This window comes from Corapipo altera, unplaced genomic scaffold, assembly GCF_003945725.1.
Source record: "Corapipo altera isolate COAL_440 unplaced genomic scaffold, ASM394572v1 2, whole genome shotgun sequence".
Classification (NCBI taxonomy): Eukaryota; Metazoa; Chordata; class Aves; order Passeriformes; family Pipridae; genus Corapipo; species Corapipo altera.
In genome coordinates this window covers 9,550,760-9,570,114 of record NW_020884890.1, presented here as the reverse complement: position 1 = coordinate 9,570,114, position 19,355 = coordinate 9,550,760, and the positions used below count along the sequence as shown (strand labels likewise).

The following is a 19,355-nucleotide window of genomic DNA, read 5'->3' as shown; positions in this document are numbered from 1 at the left end:
ACAAGAATGTCACAGTACCTAAACACAGACAACAATTCTTAAAAACATACAATCAGGATTCCTGTAGAGAAGGTGCCGTGGCTAAGATTTTGACCAGTAAATACAACCATGGACTTCAAATCTGTGTGTGCTCTTGCTCCATCTAGCCCTGTAACTGAACTGAGGAGCCAGGTCTGTTCAGTCTGGTACAAAGAAGGCTTAGAGGTCATCTAATGGTAGACTACAACTATCTTGAGGGCAGTTGCAAGAAGAATGGTGCCAATCTCTTTCTGAGTTCCAGAAAACTCAGCAAAGGCAACAGCCACAAATTACATGGCACAAGTTACCTACAGAGTTATGAGATCTTCATCTTTGGATATTTTTAATGCTCTGCTAGACAAACCTATATCTGATCCAAGCCAGTGCTGTCATTAGCCCTGATTTTGACAGTGCTGGGCCAGATGACCTCCAACTGTTGTCCCTTCCAACTAACATGTCTTGTATGCCACGTTTACTGATGCTAACAGAACATTCGATTTGTTGCACAAGACAGTGTGACACTTTTTACAAGTTTGGCTTCCTTCAAGCCACACAGTCTGAGTGGTACTGTGATTGCAAAGAAGCTTTTCCACATAATGGTTGTCTTTCATTACCCAAAGACTGTGATGGCACTACCCTGTCATTATGAAATCACTTGAGTAAAAGACACATTACAGCATAACTGTTATTTTCATAGCCAAACTTGATTCAAGATGCATAATGCAATTTGACTTCTCTCTAGAATGCATTTTGTAATGTATATTACAACAGGCCTAAGTTCTGCTATACACATCAATGCAGTCTCCCTAGAATAGTCTCCACTTTCTTTACTTGGCTCCTGTTCCTCAGCTGAGCTGCCATTATGGCCTTATCCAGCAAAGCACACACCCAGTTTTTTCACTGTCTTTCAGGCACCACCACATGACCACATCTGGGGATATAACCAGGACAACAGCTAGGCAAGTTAGGCGTGCTCTTGGACCATAGTAGTGTTAACCACTCATGGGACTGAGCCCTGACTCTCAAAGTATCCCCCTGACTTTCACGTGGCTTGTGGTGGAGCTGTGTGTTATTGGAGGTAAACTGAAGGTTTTGGCAAAATTTCAAGACAGTCCAACTACAGAGCTCCAACTGTGGGTGTTAAGACTTTCTCATTTAAGAGATAACTTCAGATTACCATTAGCTATGAGACCCCTTTAGTTCTTCTGAACTCCCCGGTATTTCCACCAAGTGTTTTCCTGCACGTTTCACCTGGTTTTGGAAGAGGAAACGTCAAAATATTTCACTTTGGCACCTCCCTCATGAAAGGAATTGGTTTTAAACAGTCAGTTGTAATGTGCATCATTAGACAAATCAAGTTTTCATGAACAATATTAGCAGCCCGTGTCTCTTAAAATAACCATGATCTACAATAAATAAAGATAAATAAATGTAGAGCAAAAATACAGCAGTTATTGACTTAGACTGAGATCTCAAGATTTATGTTTTTTATCTTCTGGATCATAGCCAGCACAGACAGCCTAATAACCACGAGCACTTTAACTATCATGATGAGCTAATTTGGGAAGACTTAAAAACAGTAAGAAGTCTGACTACATAAGTATGTCCATGAATGATGTAAGCCCTACACTTCCACTTCTTGCACTCAAACATACATGTCTGTTAGAATATCAGGGCTAGTTGCAAGAGCAAGCCAAAGACAAAAGTGAAACATCAACAGTGAGTATTATTAAAAAGGAAGATGAGTAGCCTGGTCTGTTTCATATGTGTGTCATTAGCTCCACACTATTGGAGAGCACCATCTCATGGCAAGCAGACTACTACTAATGATGCATGTTTGCTCTATCACAGTGATCCATTAGGGAAGCTGTTATGTGCTGAAGAACAGGGTCATTCATTCAGAAATGTGCTTGTTGGGACTTCACATCGGCTTTCTAGGGTTCTGATGCCTACTGAAAAGACAAAAACAAAATATTGATTATTATTAATGTAATATTAATGTTTTGAATACATTCTCATCTCCTGTGCCTGTGCCCTTTGTATATAAGGTGTCCCTACCCTTGGTCCACATAGCAGCTGAGGATGCATCCTCTGAAATGCTACCAGACTGAAGCGGATAGTTTATAGAGACACTCCTCCAGGCTTACAACAGGATATTTTCTAGGAATAGATCTTTTAGGAATAGAGTATTTCAGATTGCATCTTTTTCCTACGATTCTCCAAGCTACAAAATGAGGCAGGCGGCCAATAACCTGCTTTTGCAGTTCTCTGCTGAGGTTCCTTCCCACTCCTGTCCCTCATGGGGTCCATAAATAAATCAATTCCTGGCAGAAGAGGAGTTCTATAGATACACAAGAGCTACCATCCAGTTCTGAGACAGTACTACTACAAAAAACACCTATATCTACAGTACCCAAGAGAAGAAAAATCCTCCCCTATGTGTCTAATCTACAGCCAGAAGGTGCACCACAAAGTCTCTTTGAACAAGTGTCCAGGCTTCCATACGGCAATAAAATTTCCTCTGTTATACTGGTGTCAACAGAAAGATGTTACCCGGCTTTGTGTTCTGACCAGTGTATATGTGTTTGCTAAAACTGAATTCTTATCCAAAAAGTTGATATAATTCCTGACTGCTCCAGTGTTTCAGCATTAAAAAAAAAAAAAATAAAAAAAAAAATCAATGCCTAGTGAATAAATGCTGAGCCATTATGCCAGGCTTCAGACATTCCAGTGCTTAAGACCTTAGTAGTTCTGTCTCCTGTTATAATTCAGCCAGTTGCTTACAATTTAGATTGATAATGTGAAGGAGAATGTATTCTTAAAACTTATCTGCTGTCTCAAATCAACTTCCATGTATATGCTCGATTTCATTTAAAATGCTTTGCTTTTCCTGACAACCATTTCAATTACCTCATCAGCATGAAGTTGATGTAGACAAGGTATGGACCAGGGCAGTGGTGCATCCAAACACACAGGGTTTTTTCTGTTCAAAGAAAATTAATTTTCACTATTTCAAGAATTCCATGAAAAGTCTGCAATATGACACTGACCTTTGATGCCAAAGTAGGTTTCAGTCCAAGAAAGGAGAACACAGTGTTGCTCTCCTTTGATTCAAAAAAGCCATCATAATCCTAGAGAATTAAAAGCAAGAAAGTTGAATCAACATTTGTATTTATGTTTTCCTGACTGATATTACCACACCTTGTATTAGACTAAAGGCTGACACGTAATAATGCTCAGAAAAATACTGATTGTCCTATGCAAACCTAAAACCTATTCTAAATTGCAACAATATCACCAACTACAGTGGCAAAGAAAAACACATATTCTCTAACTGCAATACCTCTCACTAATTTATTTGACAGAAAAGTATAAACACAGACTTGCATCAAAGGAAATATATTGTAGGCATATTTTAAAGGTATTTAAGTGCCTGACAATGCAAATAAACTTCTGACCAGGTTTTCAATTTACATTTTAGCAAACAAAATACTCCCTAACATGGAAACCTCCAAGAAGTCCTAAGGCAGCTGAACTCCTTATTTCTTCTGTCATGGAACAGAGACTTCATCATCATTGTATCCCTTGAAATCAGCAATCATATCTCAGCCTTGGCCAATCACATAGTTCAGTATAAAATAAATAAACTTATTGTATATAAAGATAAAAAACAAGCTGAACTATCATGATTAAGCTCCTTTTAGATTTCAGCTGCCTAAAATCAGGTTCTGATCTCGAAATGTTAACTACTACTTTTACTGATTTGATTACTGCATTGGATACCTGCTACTCATCTATCATCAAATGAGCTGACAATATTCAGTTTTCAAGGCAAAAAAACAGAGAAAATCAGGGCACAGTTTAGTGAATGGATCTGGCATATGGCAAGAAGGTAAGAAGTTTCATGTGCTCTTTGTGGTTTGGCAAAGATTTCTTCTGTGACCACTAGCAAACAAGAAACACACAGTTCAGATTCTTCCTCCACCACATAACAGCAAAATGGAAATATCAATCCTTACTTAACCACTTCTGAAATGTAAAATACTCTGTAAATGTCAGAAAAATTCAAGAATGTGCTCATCATTGCATAGCAATTATCTCTAAATATCCAAGATTAGCAGTTATGCTAAACTTAGAAGCATTCAACAAGAGAAATCCCTTTCAATATTGACTGTGTACATACACGCTTTCAACACAGGCAGTCTTGGCATCTCCACATGCTTCCTACCTGTCATTCCCAATGCATCTGATCCCCTAAGTTAGCACTTCTTTGGCTCCTAACCTCTCATCTCATTACTTTTTGGGAGCTCATCTCTCAGTATTAGTTTGTCATGGTTTTGGCTGGGACACACTTTCAGGTGCTTTCCCTGAAACTGGACCTCGATTTTTCCCCAGCAGCAGCTGCTTTGCCTACTTGTTCCCTTCCTGTATTCTCTTGAACATCTAGCCACCCCACAATTACAGGGGGAACATGGATGATTAACAGAAGTTCTAACTGAAAAGAAGAAATCTTCTTCTGACCTGTTTATTCTCGGAAAGCTCTCTTTCTTTTTTTCTCTCCATCAGTGTAAAATAAATTACTGTTTGGGCAGAAAACACACAGTCACCATAGCAAAATAATGTACTTCCCATGAGATACATAATCACCCTGCAGATGTGCAGAATTTCTCAAAAAACATTTATGGTGTACTAAATAAAGATGCTTTACCAGCATTTCGATAATGATATATTGCTATATCAATGTGAACACAACTGTCCTAGCTAAGTGATACTTTGCAGTTGCATAATTATTCAAACAGTCTCAGCCTCCCCAAAAAACCACAACCCGCAGCTGCACAAAGGCAGTTTCCCAGTCCAACCCTCTATATTAAAAGTAGGAGCCCTGAAAGACAGAGAGGCTTGCAGGAGTGTATAATGGTGTGCAAGTTTGGAGCTGGCTTCCCACCAAGTCTCCAAAACTCAACAACAGAGCCTGTTTCCCAGAGAGGGAAGGAAAAAAAAAAAAACAAACAGCCAAAGCTATAGCAAAAAAAAATATATGTTACATATAAAACAGATATATACAGTGAGAATACTATATACATATAACACCGGAAACCCCAAACAGCTTCCTAAAGGGGAAGAGGGGAAGGGAGAAGGGAAAAAGGACAAAAAAAAGGATGAAAAGGGACAGAAACAAAACAGGTATACACAATCTAAAAACCCAGTAACCAGTAAAATAAAGAACTGGCAAAATCTCACCACTTCCCTTGAGGAAAGCAGGACAGCCAGACCGTGGCCCAGCATTCTCCCCTCACGCGTGGCAGACAACAGCAGTCAATACTTCAACTTCAGATAAGCAAGACCACGTAGGGATCTACTGTTCTTGAACCTCGCCGGAAGAGAAGAGAGTGAGGTCTCTCCCGTCAGCTTTATTTATACCTCAGGTTACGTAAAGGAATAGCATGGAATACTTCCTTGGTCACTTTCCTAGTTCCTTCCTGGTTACAAGCTGGTCTCCAGGAAGGTCTAGGGTGAAAACTATCACAAATGGTCATCAGGCCTTGGACATATTAGCTGACATAAGTAGAAAGCAGAAAGAGTAAACCTTCTTAAGATGTATTTTTTCGTTGTTTCCTTCTTAAAACATGCCATATGCTAATTTCTGAATTAACATAAATTTACAGTTAACAGCCTGAAAGCAAATCCAAATAAAATAGACAAATCAACTAAGCCATGGTGTAGGTTGAAAGAGTACTGAAAGGAATCCTAACAGTGCCATGGATTGAAAAGGGATAACATAATCACTGAATTCCTAGAAGAGCAATAAGTAATACGGAAACTTTACAGAAGGATGTTTGATTAAGTCCTTGACCTCTACAAATGAGACTTCAAAAATTGAATGGACACTGTTAAACTTGAAAAAGGTCTGTTTTGACTCTTCTAAAAGCAGATGAAAAGCCACAAAGGACACAAGCTATATAAGCACTCACATGTGAAGACAGCGCATGATCTAACCAAGAAATAACCTTAATTTTCTCCACTAGGTTCATCTATAAGTGAGTCACACTGTCTCTGGAGATGAAGATAGGGGAGCAGTGGATGAGTACAACTCACAGTGAGAAGTACAAGGGCACTACTCCTTTAATATCAGGGCAGGTTTAAATTGCCTGAAGATGCTCATTACAGCCCTGCAAACTACCAGCAACCAACCTGCGGGCAGGCAGCTATTGCGAGTATTTCTGCAGCAGCATGGCTCAAGGCAGGCATCTGTTTTGGTCCCTGCCAGGAGCATCCATGCCTCCTAAGCACAGAGGCAGTCCTCATGAACCTCCAGACACTTGTCTTGACAGTCTGTCCAAGGAAGGTTCTGTGTTTGTTCAGGTGAGTCATCATCTCTTATCACCATTTTCAAGTTCTGTGGTTCTCCTGAAGTGTCTTAATCCCAGTACTTCAATTAGCTCTGAAAGTATCACTACTCTAAGACCACATTTTTTTCACTCTGTTGATAAACTAGTAAAAAAACAGGGTAGGGAAGAACTCACAGGCTGAAAATAATGTCATAAGAAATAAGGCTGCGTTGCTGGCTCTGACAATGACTTTGAGACTCAGTTAATCCACTAATCTGTTTACCCTAACCTCTGTAATGTAATTTAATACTTAATAATAAAAAGCTGTCTTCAAGCATCAGTCATAATTTTTACTTTCAGATTTATCGAGTCCTGATTTAGTATGTTTTGTCCACATTTTTACTGATTATTAGACCTGGATTCACTTACTGAAAAAATTGTGAAGGTTAAACAATGAGCTAAACTGAATAAGTTTATGTCTGAAAGGGCACAAAACCCAGTGGATTAATTTTGAAAGGACCAGGATATTTAATAACCAAAAGAGATTATCCACCAAAAGTAATCTCCCCAATGTTTTTAAATATCTGCATTGCAAAACCTATTAAAATGCTATTGACACTTACTTTCATGGGGGATGAGGGGGAAGAAGCATCGTGCTTTTAGCTAAAGTAGCAATAGAATTTTAAACAGGACAACTTTCCTACTAGTCTCTGCAATTAAAACAATCTCAAGATATTCAAATGTGACAAAATATTATAAAAAAGCATAAATAATCTGATTTTAAGAAATCACTTTAGCACGGTAGTTTCTTAATAGATTATCGAGAAATATGATCTCAGGAACTCAACAGCTGTGCTTTGGTATGTGGTAGAAGTGGGCAAACCTGCCTTTTCCTGTAACACGTTATGAGATAACAGATGTTCCAAAAAGACCCTGCCTTTGATCTTACATTTATAAGAAGAGGAAGTCTGTGCAGATTTGGGCCACAAGCAATCCATAGGTGAGGACATGAAAATTCTTATCTCACATAAAGAGCATCACACTGCTACCAACAGTAGATGCAGAGGCTGAAGAAGCAAAATGGTGCCAAGCTCAGTGGAAGCTGAGAATTTTTTTACATGAGCAAGAACTCAACTCACTGGTGAGCCAACGGACTCCATCTGGAAAAATTCTGTGGGACATTCTGCCTCCCACAGAAGGACACCACAATTCAGTGGGTTTGGCCATGCAGTGGTTTCATCTTTCTGCATCAGCACCAAGTTACTACAATCCCTTTGTCACTGTCCCAAGCAGCTCTACCAAGGCAGCAGGTGCTGCAGCTTTGCTGGAATCAGTGGAGCAGTGCTGTCTCGCCCCTGTGCAAGGAAGCAGCTCCCACTGACACCCTGGAGACACTCAGAAAGCAGCTGTTAGCACAGCAAACTGCTACCCACTGCCCCACTTCAAAAGGCAACTATGTGTACAAACATAATTTTGACTACAACATTTTAAATTGTGATACTTGGTGCCTTCCAGAGTGCCTTTATTTATGTATAAAATTCTGGCAACATTAGTAGCTGATTAAAACTAACTAAAAAACTGATGGGACACAGAGACAGTGGACATGAATCGTCAGTGAGGCAAAGATGCTCAATCCCTCTGGAAAAGTTGATAAATCCCACAGCTGAGGGTATGAAAGCTATCAAAAGAGACAAAAGCCAGTTAGGAGGAAAAAATATATCTCAGAATGGTTGGAGGGGATAAAGAAGTGACAGGAGCATAAAGATGGTAAGTAAAAAGCTATTTCAAGGCAGAAAAGGCTTCTTAACAAAATAACTATCTGACTGCTTCAGGCCTGGCTCCTCACCCTTAAAACCAATGGCAGCTTGATCAGCCACCAAGTAACCTGAGCAAGACACAGCTTCTCTGTTGTAACATCAGAACAGTTACAGCATTAAACATGCTCTACCAAGCTACTGGGGAATGGATTAGCTAACCTAATAAGCTCTTGCTTTGTTGAAAATAAACTGAAGCTACTGTAGGTGAGCTTGTCACCTACAGACAAGCAAAATCTTTCTAGCCTTGTGCTCAACTTGGTTACAGTTGTGATTCCAGCTGTGATGTGGAGATCTTAAGTGTACTAGGAAACCAGATCAGTGTAGTGCTGTGATTACAGACACTGCCATCGTTAATTTGGCTCAGGATTTTGTTAAGCAGGTACACTGAGGCTTGTTTAAATAAACACTGTCATTGCTGAGGAGAAACTATTTACTGCACACCAAAGTTAAAACTGGTAGTACTTCAGATCAGCATAAATAACTATTTGTGCTTCAAGGAACATAACACAAGCGTGATGGCATTGGGTCAAAGTAAAACATTAACACAATGTAGATTGCATTTACAACTAGCAATTATACAGACACTGTCCATTATTGCACTGAGATTAGGAGAACATTACATTTAACAAAGTTTAAAATACAGTAACTGTTAATAAAATTCCTTCCAATAAGTTTCTCTAAACAACCATGTTAGCTTTGTTGCTGTTTGCTTTTACTTTGCAACAAGAAAAAGAGTGAGTTTGGTTAACACCTCAGACAAATCCTTATTGCTTACAACACCAAGAAGTAGAAAAACAATACTAACAACACCAAAAAGCAGGAAAACAAGGAAGCCACCCAAATGTAGCTTGCACTGCTTCTCCTACAGATTTTTTAAAATTAAGTGATTATTGGACTGCACTTACTCTACTGACACACTGTTCAAATTTGTTTCTCTTTGTCAATATTTTTAATATATTATCAGGATCTCTCCATTCTTATAAAAGGGGCAACATAATTGCTACTACAAGTAATTGTGAGGAACTCACAATTTAAATACATTGAATCAGCACTTTACTCCTGATTGAGTTAATACTGTATGCCATTGAGAATGAACTGTTAGCAACCTTCCTGAAAAGGGCAGTTCAGTTCTCCAGAACAGATGACATTCATTTACTGATCTGATTAGGATTACAATGGAAAACTCTTACTCAGCACAGCTCTCCTTGGAGAATGAGTGTGTGCGCATGTGTGAGTCCTTTTTAATATTATATAAATATACAAATATAAGAGGATCTTGTCTGCACAACACAGGACAAGGTAAACATGACAGTTTTCAATTACCTAACCTTCTGATAAGATCTCTGCACAGGATTTTTAAAGAGCTTATACAATTGACTCTACAAAGCTACTTGTTACTCCTTTACTAAAGGCCAGATGTTTATTTCAGTAATCTATTTAGTTACAGGCTTTCAGAAACAAAGGCTTCAATAAAAGAGAGCAGATGTCAGCCACAGCTCTATTGTCTGGACAGTACATGACAAACTCATGCAGCAAAGGTGACAAGGTACCCAGACATCAACTATCTAAGGACCCATATCCCTCAGCCCTAAGGCAGAGAGTCCAAGCGCAGAAAGGCTTCTCCCAGCCAAGCACTGAAGACTCCAAACTGGCATAGTGCCCACCTGGGGTAGGGGAATATTCAGGGGGATGTCAGTGGCAGAATCAGTAAGTAGTATGCACGGCAACAGGTGTCACCTCTAACTTCTGCGCACCTTCCAGCTCATCATGTTATTTTACAAATTGTTTGGATAAGAATATCATCAAATCAGACCACAACAGAAATTTGAGGAGTCATGGAAACATCAGGGAGTTAACTATGCTAGTCATCCTACTACATGAAGTCATGGTTAAATGACATAAATCAACTGTGTTGCAGAGAAGCTCTGCAAGCACATACTTTAACTGGGACATGTTTTAAGGCAGCTGTAACTTTAACAAAGGACATGACTACCACATGTTAGTTGGTTTTCCTCTAAGAGCATTTTACTCATAACAATATTAGGTGACATCTCAGAATACTAAATGAAATACAAATTTCCCCCTTCCATTTATTTTAGGAATTGGACCCTGGCAGAATTATCTTTCAACATTTCCTTAATTTTCTGCTGTTCCTTCAAAGAACAGAAAAGGAAGGTACTAAAGAAAGAAGAAAGTCACACTAATTGTAATGGTACTGCATGTCTAACACCATTTTTACATATAAATTGATTATAACTTTGCTATGTCTTCAAAGTGTTTCTTAGTAGATAATCATATTATCATGATTAAAAGTGGAGCAGTGGGAACTGAATTACTTATTTTATCCTGGTTGTTCTCTGACAACATCCATGACCTTTTCTAGATATTGTTCCACTATACTATGCTACATCCATATTTTGTGCAATGCTATGCACCCTCAAAATATTATTGCCACTTAGTAAGATTTCTTATCCTTTCCCCATACATCTCATATATCATATATCCTATATTTTAGTAGAACTGGCCTTTTTAACTAAAGTCACAACATCTTCAAGAATAAACCCCTTTTCTTCAAGAAAGTATGGTACAAAAAGAACTTTCCCTTCCATGGAAAGAAGAATTAGGATCCCAAAGAAAATTGTTAGTAATTATTTCACCTCTGCTGGTTATCTGTATGTATTGCAGAACATCAATGTACTAAATACAAAAATCATAAAGAAAAAAATGTGCAATATTTTCTACTATATCCTATAAAGGTAACTTGTCTAATTTTGTATCAGTCACTTTTACATGCTTTAAAATACGCAAACATCCTTTATTATTATATTTGGGAACTAGAGAGTCTGGAAACAGAGTAAGGTATCTCCAGAGATGTCTTCGACAGCTATCATCCTTATATAGAGGGATGGTTTACAAAATACTTGCTACTTCAGTTTGAAACAGCTATTCATGATGTTTAGAATGCAGAGAGAAAAGACTCCAAATAAAAACCATGGTGCTCAACTGAATTGTACTCTCTCCACTACAGGGTAAACAGCAGAACTATAATACGCTACTGATATGAGTTCTAACTTCTCTGAGGAGGACAAAATTCTTGGATTATTTTATTTTTACTAAGTTGCTGAGCTTCTATTTTTTAAGCCTTGACAATGGGCAAACTAGCTACTCTACACTTTGCCTCTCGTACCACACTCCTCTTTATTAAGTACATATCACATGGAACTAAAGCTCTTTGCCTCAGAACACAGAAAGGCAGCGGAGAAGTGGTTGATAAAAGTAGCGGCATAGCCTGAAAGTAATAACCATACAGACCTTGTGAATTGAACAGTGTCTTGCCAACATGGGGAAGACATGTGGGCAAGGGTTGCTTTCCAACATCAGCTCTGACTTCTATATTCCTCACTTGAGACAAGGGCTTAATCAGGAAGATAAACAGTGCTATGCCACTGGCCTTAAGTCATGCACATTCAGCCTAGGGTTTGTGGGTGCCTGTGAGCCAAAAACTACTCCAATACAACTGCAATAGGTAGTTAAGAATGATTTCACAAACAACTTAAATTGGCCATAAAGGAAACTCTACTTCTGATGGTAAAAATATTTAGTCAAGAGAGTTTCAGCATCATCAATCGTTAACAGTTGTTATATGATCCCTGAGCAATTCACATTAACTTTTATCTAGCAAAATTATCCCTCTTCCAGAGACAGACCTGAACCAACAAGACACTAAGTAAGTCAGGTAAGACATCTCCAAGGGTACAGAGAACCAAATACAGACTTGCTGAATACAAATTAGCCTCACAACTGCTCTAGCTCCTAAAGTGAACACATTACAGCTGGTGTGCTAAGCTGAATTCTGCCATAATGCTTGAGGATCTAGAGAGACAAAGTTCAAACTCTTTGTAGGCACAAGAGTAATGACAAATTCCCCAATGACAGACAAGGGTAGAAACTCTGAGTTGGCCTCTAGCCAATTCTGTTAAAATCCTCTCTTTCCTTTTCTTTCGTCAGTGAGTAGTTACCTATTTGTAATTTGATGCCTACAGAAAAGAAAAAGAAACATGTATGCATCCTTCCACAATCTTTAAAGAAAACTCAGAAGAGAATGATACATAACAGTGCGAAGAAATCAGTGTGTCAGTAATTGCCTGTGCACTGAATAGTTTCCCAAGAACATTGTACCTCTTCCAGCAGCCTATTTTATTTCTTTCTTGTCTATAGGCCTTCACTGTTTTGCTAGAATTGATACCCATATATTATATTTCAGGGAATGACAATAAATATTACATATCTTTACCTCTACTGCTGCCCACTAGGTAATCTATCAGGACTTATCATAACACTCTAAGGGAGAAAAAAAAAAGTCAGCCTGCTATGTAAATATTTTCCCTTCAACTCAAACTCCCACCTGGAAACAGATTTCCTTCTAATTCTGATTGGCCTAAATATCAGGCAATCTCACATCAGTGACGGATTTCTGCATATAAAACTGTCAGTGTTCAAAGTGCTAACCTGCAGCTTTACAAGAGTGCAGTTTCATAGGGAAGTGGATATTTACAATCTTCTGAAAGATCCAGAAGTCACTTTTAGTCTAAGAGGTGTTATGTATTAAACCATGGAGAATTCAAGACAGAGGAGGTGCGAGTCACAGGCTGATTTCAGACATTAGTTTTCCAGCATTTCTTGCTTTCTGCTTGAAGAGCTCATCTGGGCTGCTGCACTGTGACAGGACATTGCTGCCCGGGTAGAGAACTTTGTTCTAAAAAGACATTACACAGATACTCACATGCCCAAGAGCCATGTCACCAAAGAACTTGGAAACAAGGAACAGATAGACTAGACTGCCAGAACTGAAATGGCTACAGTGGAGCTGGACTGGGAACATAAAGGTGAGCTAATTATAGCTCAGTGGGCCCATGACACATCAGAACACCTACGAAGCAACGCAATACATGGATGGGCTCGTGATTGAGGGGTGGGCCTGACCACTGAAGCCATTGAACAGGTTATCTGTGAATATGAAATACGTGCCATGAATTAAGCAATTCAAGTGTGTAAAGCCTCTCTGCTGTGGAGAACAGAGGCTGGGAAAGACAGTGTGGGTTGCTGCTTCCTCAGGAAAAGTCCAACCTGGGGTTGCTTTTGTTCAAGGACCAGGTTGCAGTTGGTGGATAATGCAGGAGGATGGGAAAACCTAGTGTGTACCTCAGTGAGATCTAACGCTGGGGGAAAACAATCCATCATTTGAGTCAGATGTTCAAATGGGTGACACAAACCCTTTTTGGATACTTACTGAAACCACTAAAGACAAACCTCCTCTATCCTGCAGTTATGTTCTGAAAAGTGATTATTTCAAATGGCAATGTCAGACAAAATCTATTCTAAGATAAAACCCTTGTGCACATTGATGAGGTTTTCTACAAAATAGAAAATGGGTAGAAAAAAATCCAAAAAAACTATTAATACTAATACTAACACAGAAAAACCAGTATAGCTATGAACATGACACTGAGTCAGGGCTCATACACCATGTGCTTGTAAATGTCTATTAAAATAACATGAACAAAATAACAAGTGTACCTATTTTGCTTTGCACTGTCTAGCCCCCATACATTTAGAGGAACAGCAACAGACCCAACCAGTTTGTATCTGAAGTAAATCTGAATTGTCAATGACAACGTATAAAACAGAGTAAGTATATAGACAGTTTTCTAGTGAGATTATAGAACTGCCAGGAAGAAAAACAAACAGAGTTTGTTAATAAAGAAAACTGGATTAAAAATTGCCTGGACACAAATCAGGAATGTTAAGGTACAAATTTCACTAACTCAACTAACAGAAAATGCAGTGGGTATTTTTTCAGTTGAAGTTACTTAATAGAGATTATGTTTTAGTTATTTATGTCAAAACAAACACATAAAAACACTCACTGTGGAATGACAAAGAGACAATATGTGCAATGTCTGCAGACTTCATCTAATTGTGATATTTTACCCTCCTTTCCAGCATTGACCTCCTTTGTCTCCTGCATGTTTTGCCTCCACACTTACTAAGAACTAAGAACTTCATCAACATTACCTAAGAACTTCATCAACTAATGCTGCAGGCTAACTGATAAATGTTGGAGATCCTGTGCATACTTCTTTCATCCTAGAAAATATGGTTTCCTTCAAAGCACGTTTGCTCTTTAAAGATGTTTATGCAGACAGTGAAGTCTAGTAATAGGATTAACTCTGCTCAACCAAACTGGCTATCAGCTCAGCAGACAGATTAATGAGATCATCTCACATGTTGCATGACATCTTCTGCCTTTCTAATTCCAAACAGCAAATTCTAAGACCAGGTTAGAACACACTATTAAGACAAGCTGAAACGGTAAGAAAAAACAGCTTAAAATGTTGTATTTCCCAGGCAAACTAAAATCACAGAGAGCAATGTAAATGCTGTTATTTGTGAGGGGCTGCCTCATAAGCGAGGGCCAAAATCCCTTCCACATCCCAGATACATCCCTTTGACTGACAGATCTTACCTGAAAGTAAGAAAATATATATGAGTTTTACTGCTGAGGTAAACAAGTAAGGCCAATACAAAGCATATGGGAAGGATGTTAAATACCTCACTTCAAGAAGCCAGTTAGCTGCTGCATCACACTCAATCTGTTTGTTGCAGAAGATACTAAATCACTTCCTATGTGCTTCCTACATTAAATTAACAATTGCATGGCAGTCAACAACTTCTCATCAGATCTGAACAATACATCAGCCAGAAGTAGCTTTGTTACAGCACTGTTGAATGTGGCAGGAACTAAGTTAGAATCAGTTTGAATGTATATATCAAAGGTTCCTGCTTCAGCTTGCACTGGTGGATGTAGAAGCTTAAACCAAAAAAAAGAGCCCATCCATTAATCTGTTGTCAGATTCACAGCAAATACTATTCATTTATCCTAGAGACTGATTGCATAAAGACACTCTAAGCATAAATGAAATTTACACTATGACAGCAGCAGAGAAGGAGCTTAATTACAATGACAACATAACTCAATCTAGACAATGTTCTCATTCACTGTGCCAAAGATTTCCTTCTGAATTTTTGTGTTTGGACTAGACCCAAGTAGGAAGAAAATCACAAGTCCCCAAGTTACAGCAGTCTCACAAGGAACTTTAGCATCAACAGGTTGTACGTGAAGCACGTGACATTGCCAATTTTTACATTTGTGGAGGGAATCCCCTATATCTAGGGGATCTTAGCATTTACAGACGAATGACTTGAATTTTCCCAGTATGATCATTACCTGGTCCTACTACCCCATTAATTCTGATACTATTAGAGAAAGCATAACAGCAACCTCAGATTTTTAAAAGGCCAGCTGTGATATATTCATATATCATCTGTTGGAACCATGACAGCTACTTACTCCACAGTACCGATCATCGCTGAATATCTGTGGTGGCAGTGGATTGCCCTGTGCAGGCTGCCTATCCTCAGGAATGTTTTTATACATCCATTGTCTTTTCTCCTCTGACATGGTGATATCCACTTCTTCAAACTCTATGCGATTGGCTTCCAGAAACCTCACCACATCCTGTTGCCTCTTCTTTATCTAGATAAAAGAAAGAAAAAAAACAATAGTCATAGCAAGTCCACCATAATACAGACATGTAATACAGACCATGTAAGGGTCTCATCAGAACTATAAGTTAAAAGAGGCATTTAGTTTTCAATGTCATTAGGGGCTACATTTTTTAAGTATACAGGCACCTAGAAATGCAAGGTAAACAACCTTGCAAGTCCCAGAAGAATTCACTCCTATAAGTGTTCATTGAGATAAACATGTCATTATATCTGAAAAAAACCCCAACCCAGCTACACACATTTTTGTTTTCCTAGACATCTACACATATTTTAAAATGCAGCTCTACATTCTCCTGAGCAAAGCTTGCTGAATCTTTAATTAAGAGTGTCTGTCTGCATAATACATATGCCTTCAAGCAAGCATGACATCATCTCTTGAGAATTAACTTTTTTGCAAAAAACAAAAATAGCATGAGGTTTGTACTGAACATTTGGCCCCTCAAAGAGATTATCATCTTTATACAAAAGCCTAACAGAGGCAGAACACTGGCAAGTTTTAGGTCATTGTAGCTAAGATTGGCTGACTCCATGATCTTAGAGGTCATTTCCAACCTTAATGATCCTATGACTCTAAGATCAGCCCTTAATGGCTAGCTGGGCTTCAAGCAGATACACTCGGGTAAAGACTACTTCTGCCTCAAACAGGACTTTATATCAAGACAACAACCTTTGAAACTAAAGTCTATATGGTCAAGGAAAGCCATCTTTCAGCTAGGTCTGCTCTGCATTCTTTTCAGTCCATTCTGTACTTGTTGCATCTGCGTAATAAAATTAATTATTTCAGAAAGGAACTATAAATTAGATGCTGTAGTGTTATTTGAAAAAAAAAAAATCAGCTTTAAGAATTTTACAGTTTTCCTAGAGTGTTGGATCCATGCAGTTGCTGGTTGGCATAAAGCCCAGGTGGATGAATCATGCCTCTGGGTATCATATGACCTAGATACTATTTGGAAATTAGAGGATTTTTAAAGTGCATGTGCTAGTTGTTCTTGTCACACAACCCAGTCTGTCTATCTAAATGCATCACAAAAATTACTAACTTTTGAAGGAAATACTGCTGGAATCATTATTTCCTTGAAACAAGAGGGCAGGCATCCCAAGAAACTGCAAAAACAGTGCTCTTAAACAATTACTGTATTTCTTAAGAAGTGAAATTTACTGCATAGTAAATTTGTGTCTCATTGTCATATTCTTTTTCCTTTCTTTGCGTATACTAGTGGGGTTTCTTAGGCATATGTGAAAGGATCGCTTTTTCATACAAGAAGGCAGCTCCTAAAACTGCATGCAACTAATACATTATCAACAACAGTAAAATTATCACATCATCATCACTGCTGTTACCCAAGACAACACACCTTTTACCATGGTCCTAAAAATTCCAAATGTAGAAGTGAAAGACCAACGTATTTTCCTGTCTTTCAACAAAAAAAAATCTAAAATTATGTATGAGAGAGGTCATTTCCTTACAGTGGAGTACTGCTAAAACTAACATGAAATTCCTCCTGCACTAGTCAGAGGAACTAGCAAAATACGTAGTGGCTGGTCCAGCCCTGTCACCCCAAAGCCAGTTTACATCATCTGGCCAAGCCTGTTAAATCTGCAGCCTCTCAGAGTGGCTGCATACAAACTGTACACTGGGAATGATCCCTGGCATGCTGTAACATCTAAATCATGGCCATGAGCTTTTTGTGAGACTCCAAGTTGGCCTTGGCCAAAGCTGTCTGCGTCAGCAACCATTCTTCGAACTATTTCAGAGTGCTAGAGAGCTCAATTTCTCAGGGCCAGGTCATGCACCAGTACAGATGTAGCCACATGTACCCATTTTCATCTGCTGTACCTTGCAGTACAGTATCTTCCAGTACCCTGTACCCTGAGCAGCAGTTTAACTGCAACTTAGATTTAATCAGATCCCTATTATTTTACAGTTCACACCATGAAAATTCTCCCACAAACACATATTTCCTAATCTCTCCTTTTATTTTTATAAAACTAATTAAGATGTTGAAGTGAAATAGATTGGACTGGGTTTTTTTTAGCCATAAGCCTCACAATTTCTCCACATGACATCTGTACGAGTTATCAGCTGTGAATGTACCAGCTGCATAAATTTAAACAAAATAGTTTAAAAATTTTAAGCCAAAAAAGTAGCATTTCCTCCTCCCCCAAGTGTATTGATTCAAGCCTATAAACTAAAACAAGAGCATTAGTTACATTTAAAATCCTATTAAATTATGCCTTGTTGTGTAAGACGGATGCTCAGAGCATCTGCCACAACAGAAGCCAGCTGATTATTCCCCAAGAAAACCACAGGACCTTTTGTGTCCCTCTACAACTGGATCTGTGCCGCAGGAGTGCGTCAGCCTCACAATCCTGCTGCAGCTCTCATCTGTGCTTACTCTGAGCTCTAAAAGCTCCCAGCATTCAGCCACATGAAACACTGAGCAAAGACAACACGGCACAGAGAGCAGTGTCAGTTCTTCCTTCCTCACTAGCCTATGCAGAGGATCTGCTCCTGTCAAGAGCCCAGTGGAGAAATACATATTCTCATTTGACAAACTATGGAGGTGGATAATCCTCTTTGTAAAACTTTACTTTGTACCTTGGTGCTTCCAAGGTTTCCAGAGTCTAATGCAACTGAAAGGAACCTGAAAACAGTATTCACATTGTCAGAGGTACCATGTTTAGAAAAGCTTGGTTGGAGGCTATTCATACACCTCTTTGGGAAAGCATTTGTAGTCTTACAGGACAGACTGCTTCAGCAACAAAGTATTTTGGGTTTAATACCTTTCAGCACACCAGAAGACACTGAGATACACCATCAAAACATATATCCACTGTGAAGTTTCAGAGGAAAATCTTTACATAATATGTTCCTAATCTATCTTTAAATGTGATGAGAAAACTCTGATAGAGTCTATTATAATTCAATTATTGTCTCCCCTATTTTTAGAAGGGTGATTGTTTTCTGAACATCATTTCTCTGGGTTTGGTTTTACTGTTAATCTATATTTCTACTCAAAAAACTAAGACAGAAAAAAATCCCCAGAAACATTTCAATTTTATCCTGATATTCAGAGCTGACGTCTTTATTAGAATTAAAAAGTAGTCAAAATAGGATGTCCATTGTGACATACGAAACTGCTAAAATGAGCTAATCACTCAGCCCAATTTAACCAGTAGCCTAATTTATGAAGCAAGTCTATTGTAGCCCAAGTATTCTGTCTTTCTGCCCTAGTTTTCATTTTTTTATACTGATTTGCAACAGGTAACAGGAGGATAGCCTGACTTTCAGACTGCTTTGGAAAAAGACATATTCAGGTCTGGCCAGGTGGGACCACTGGGATTATCTGTTCTGACCTTCAGCATCCCTGAATTAATTCCTCTCAGGAGTAGAGTTTCTTCAAATTTTTTTCCTTCTAAAGCTCCATTCCTGAACTGATAATAACAGAGAATCTGCTAGTCTTTGCAAATTGTTCCCATAGTTAATTAACTGTTTTCACTTTAAAAATATCTGCTTGCTTCTGTTCAGAGTTTACCCGACTTCCAGCTTTCAGACACTTTA

General features: G+C 38.6%; 1 protein-coding gene across 1 annotated transcript in view; it reads right to left on the bottom strand.

Moving 5' to 3' along the window:
- Positions 1–317: 317 nt before the first annotated feature.
- SH3BGRL2 (SH3 domain binding glutamate rich protein like 2) overlaps positions 318–19,355 on the bottom strand; it is a 37,229-nt gene continuing 18,191 nt past the window's right edge. Inside the window, exons 2-4 of the mRNA XM_027644997.1 lie at positions 15,576–15,761; positions 3,069–3,149; positions 318–1,970 (exon numbers count right to left, since the gene is read on the bottom strand). Coding sequence (XP_027500798.1) covers positions 1,968–1,970; positions 3,069–3,149; positions 15,576–15,761 — 270 coding nt within the window. The 3' untranslated portion in view covers positions 318–1,967. The remainder of the gene's footprint in view (positions 1,971–3,068; positions 3,150–15,575; positions 15,762–19,355) is intronic.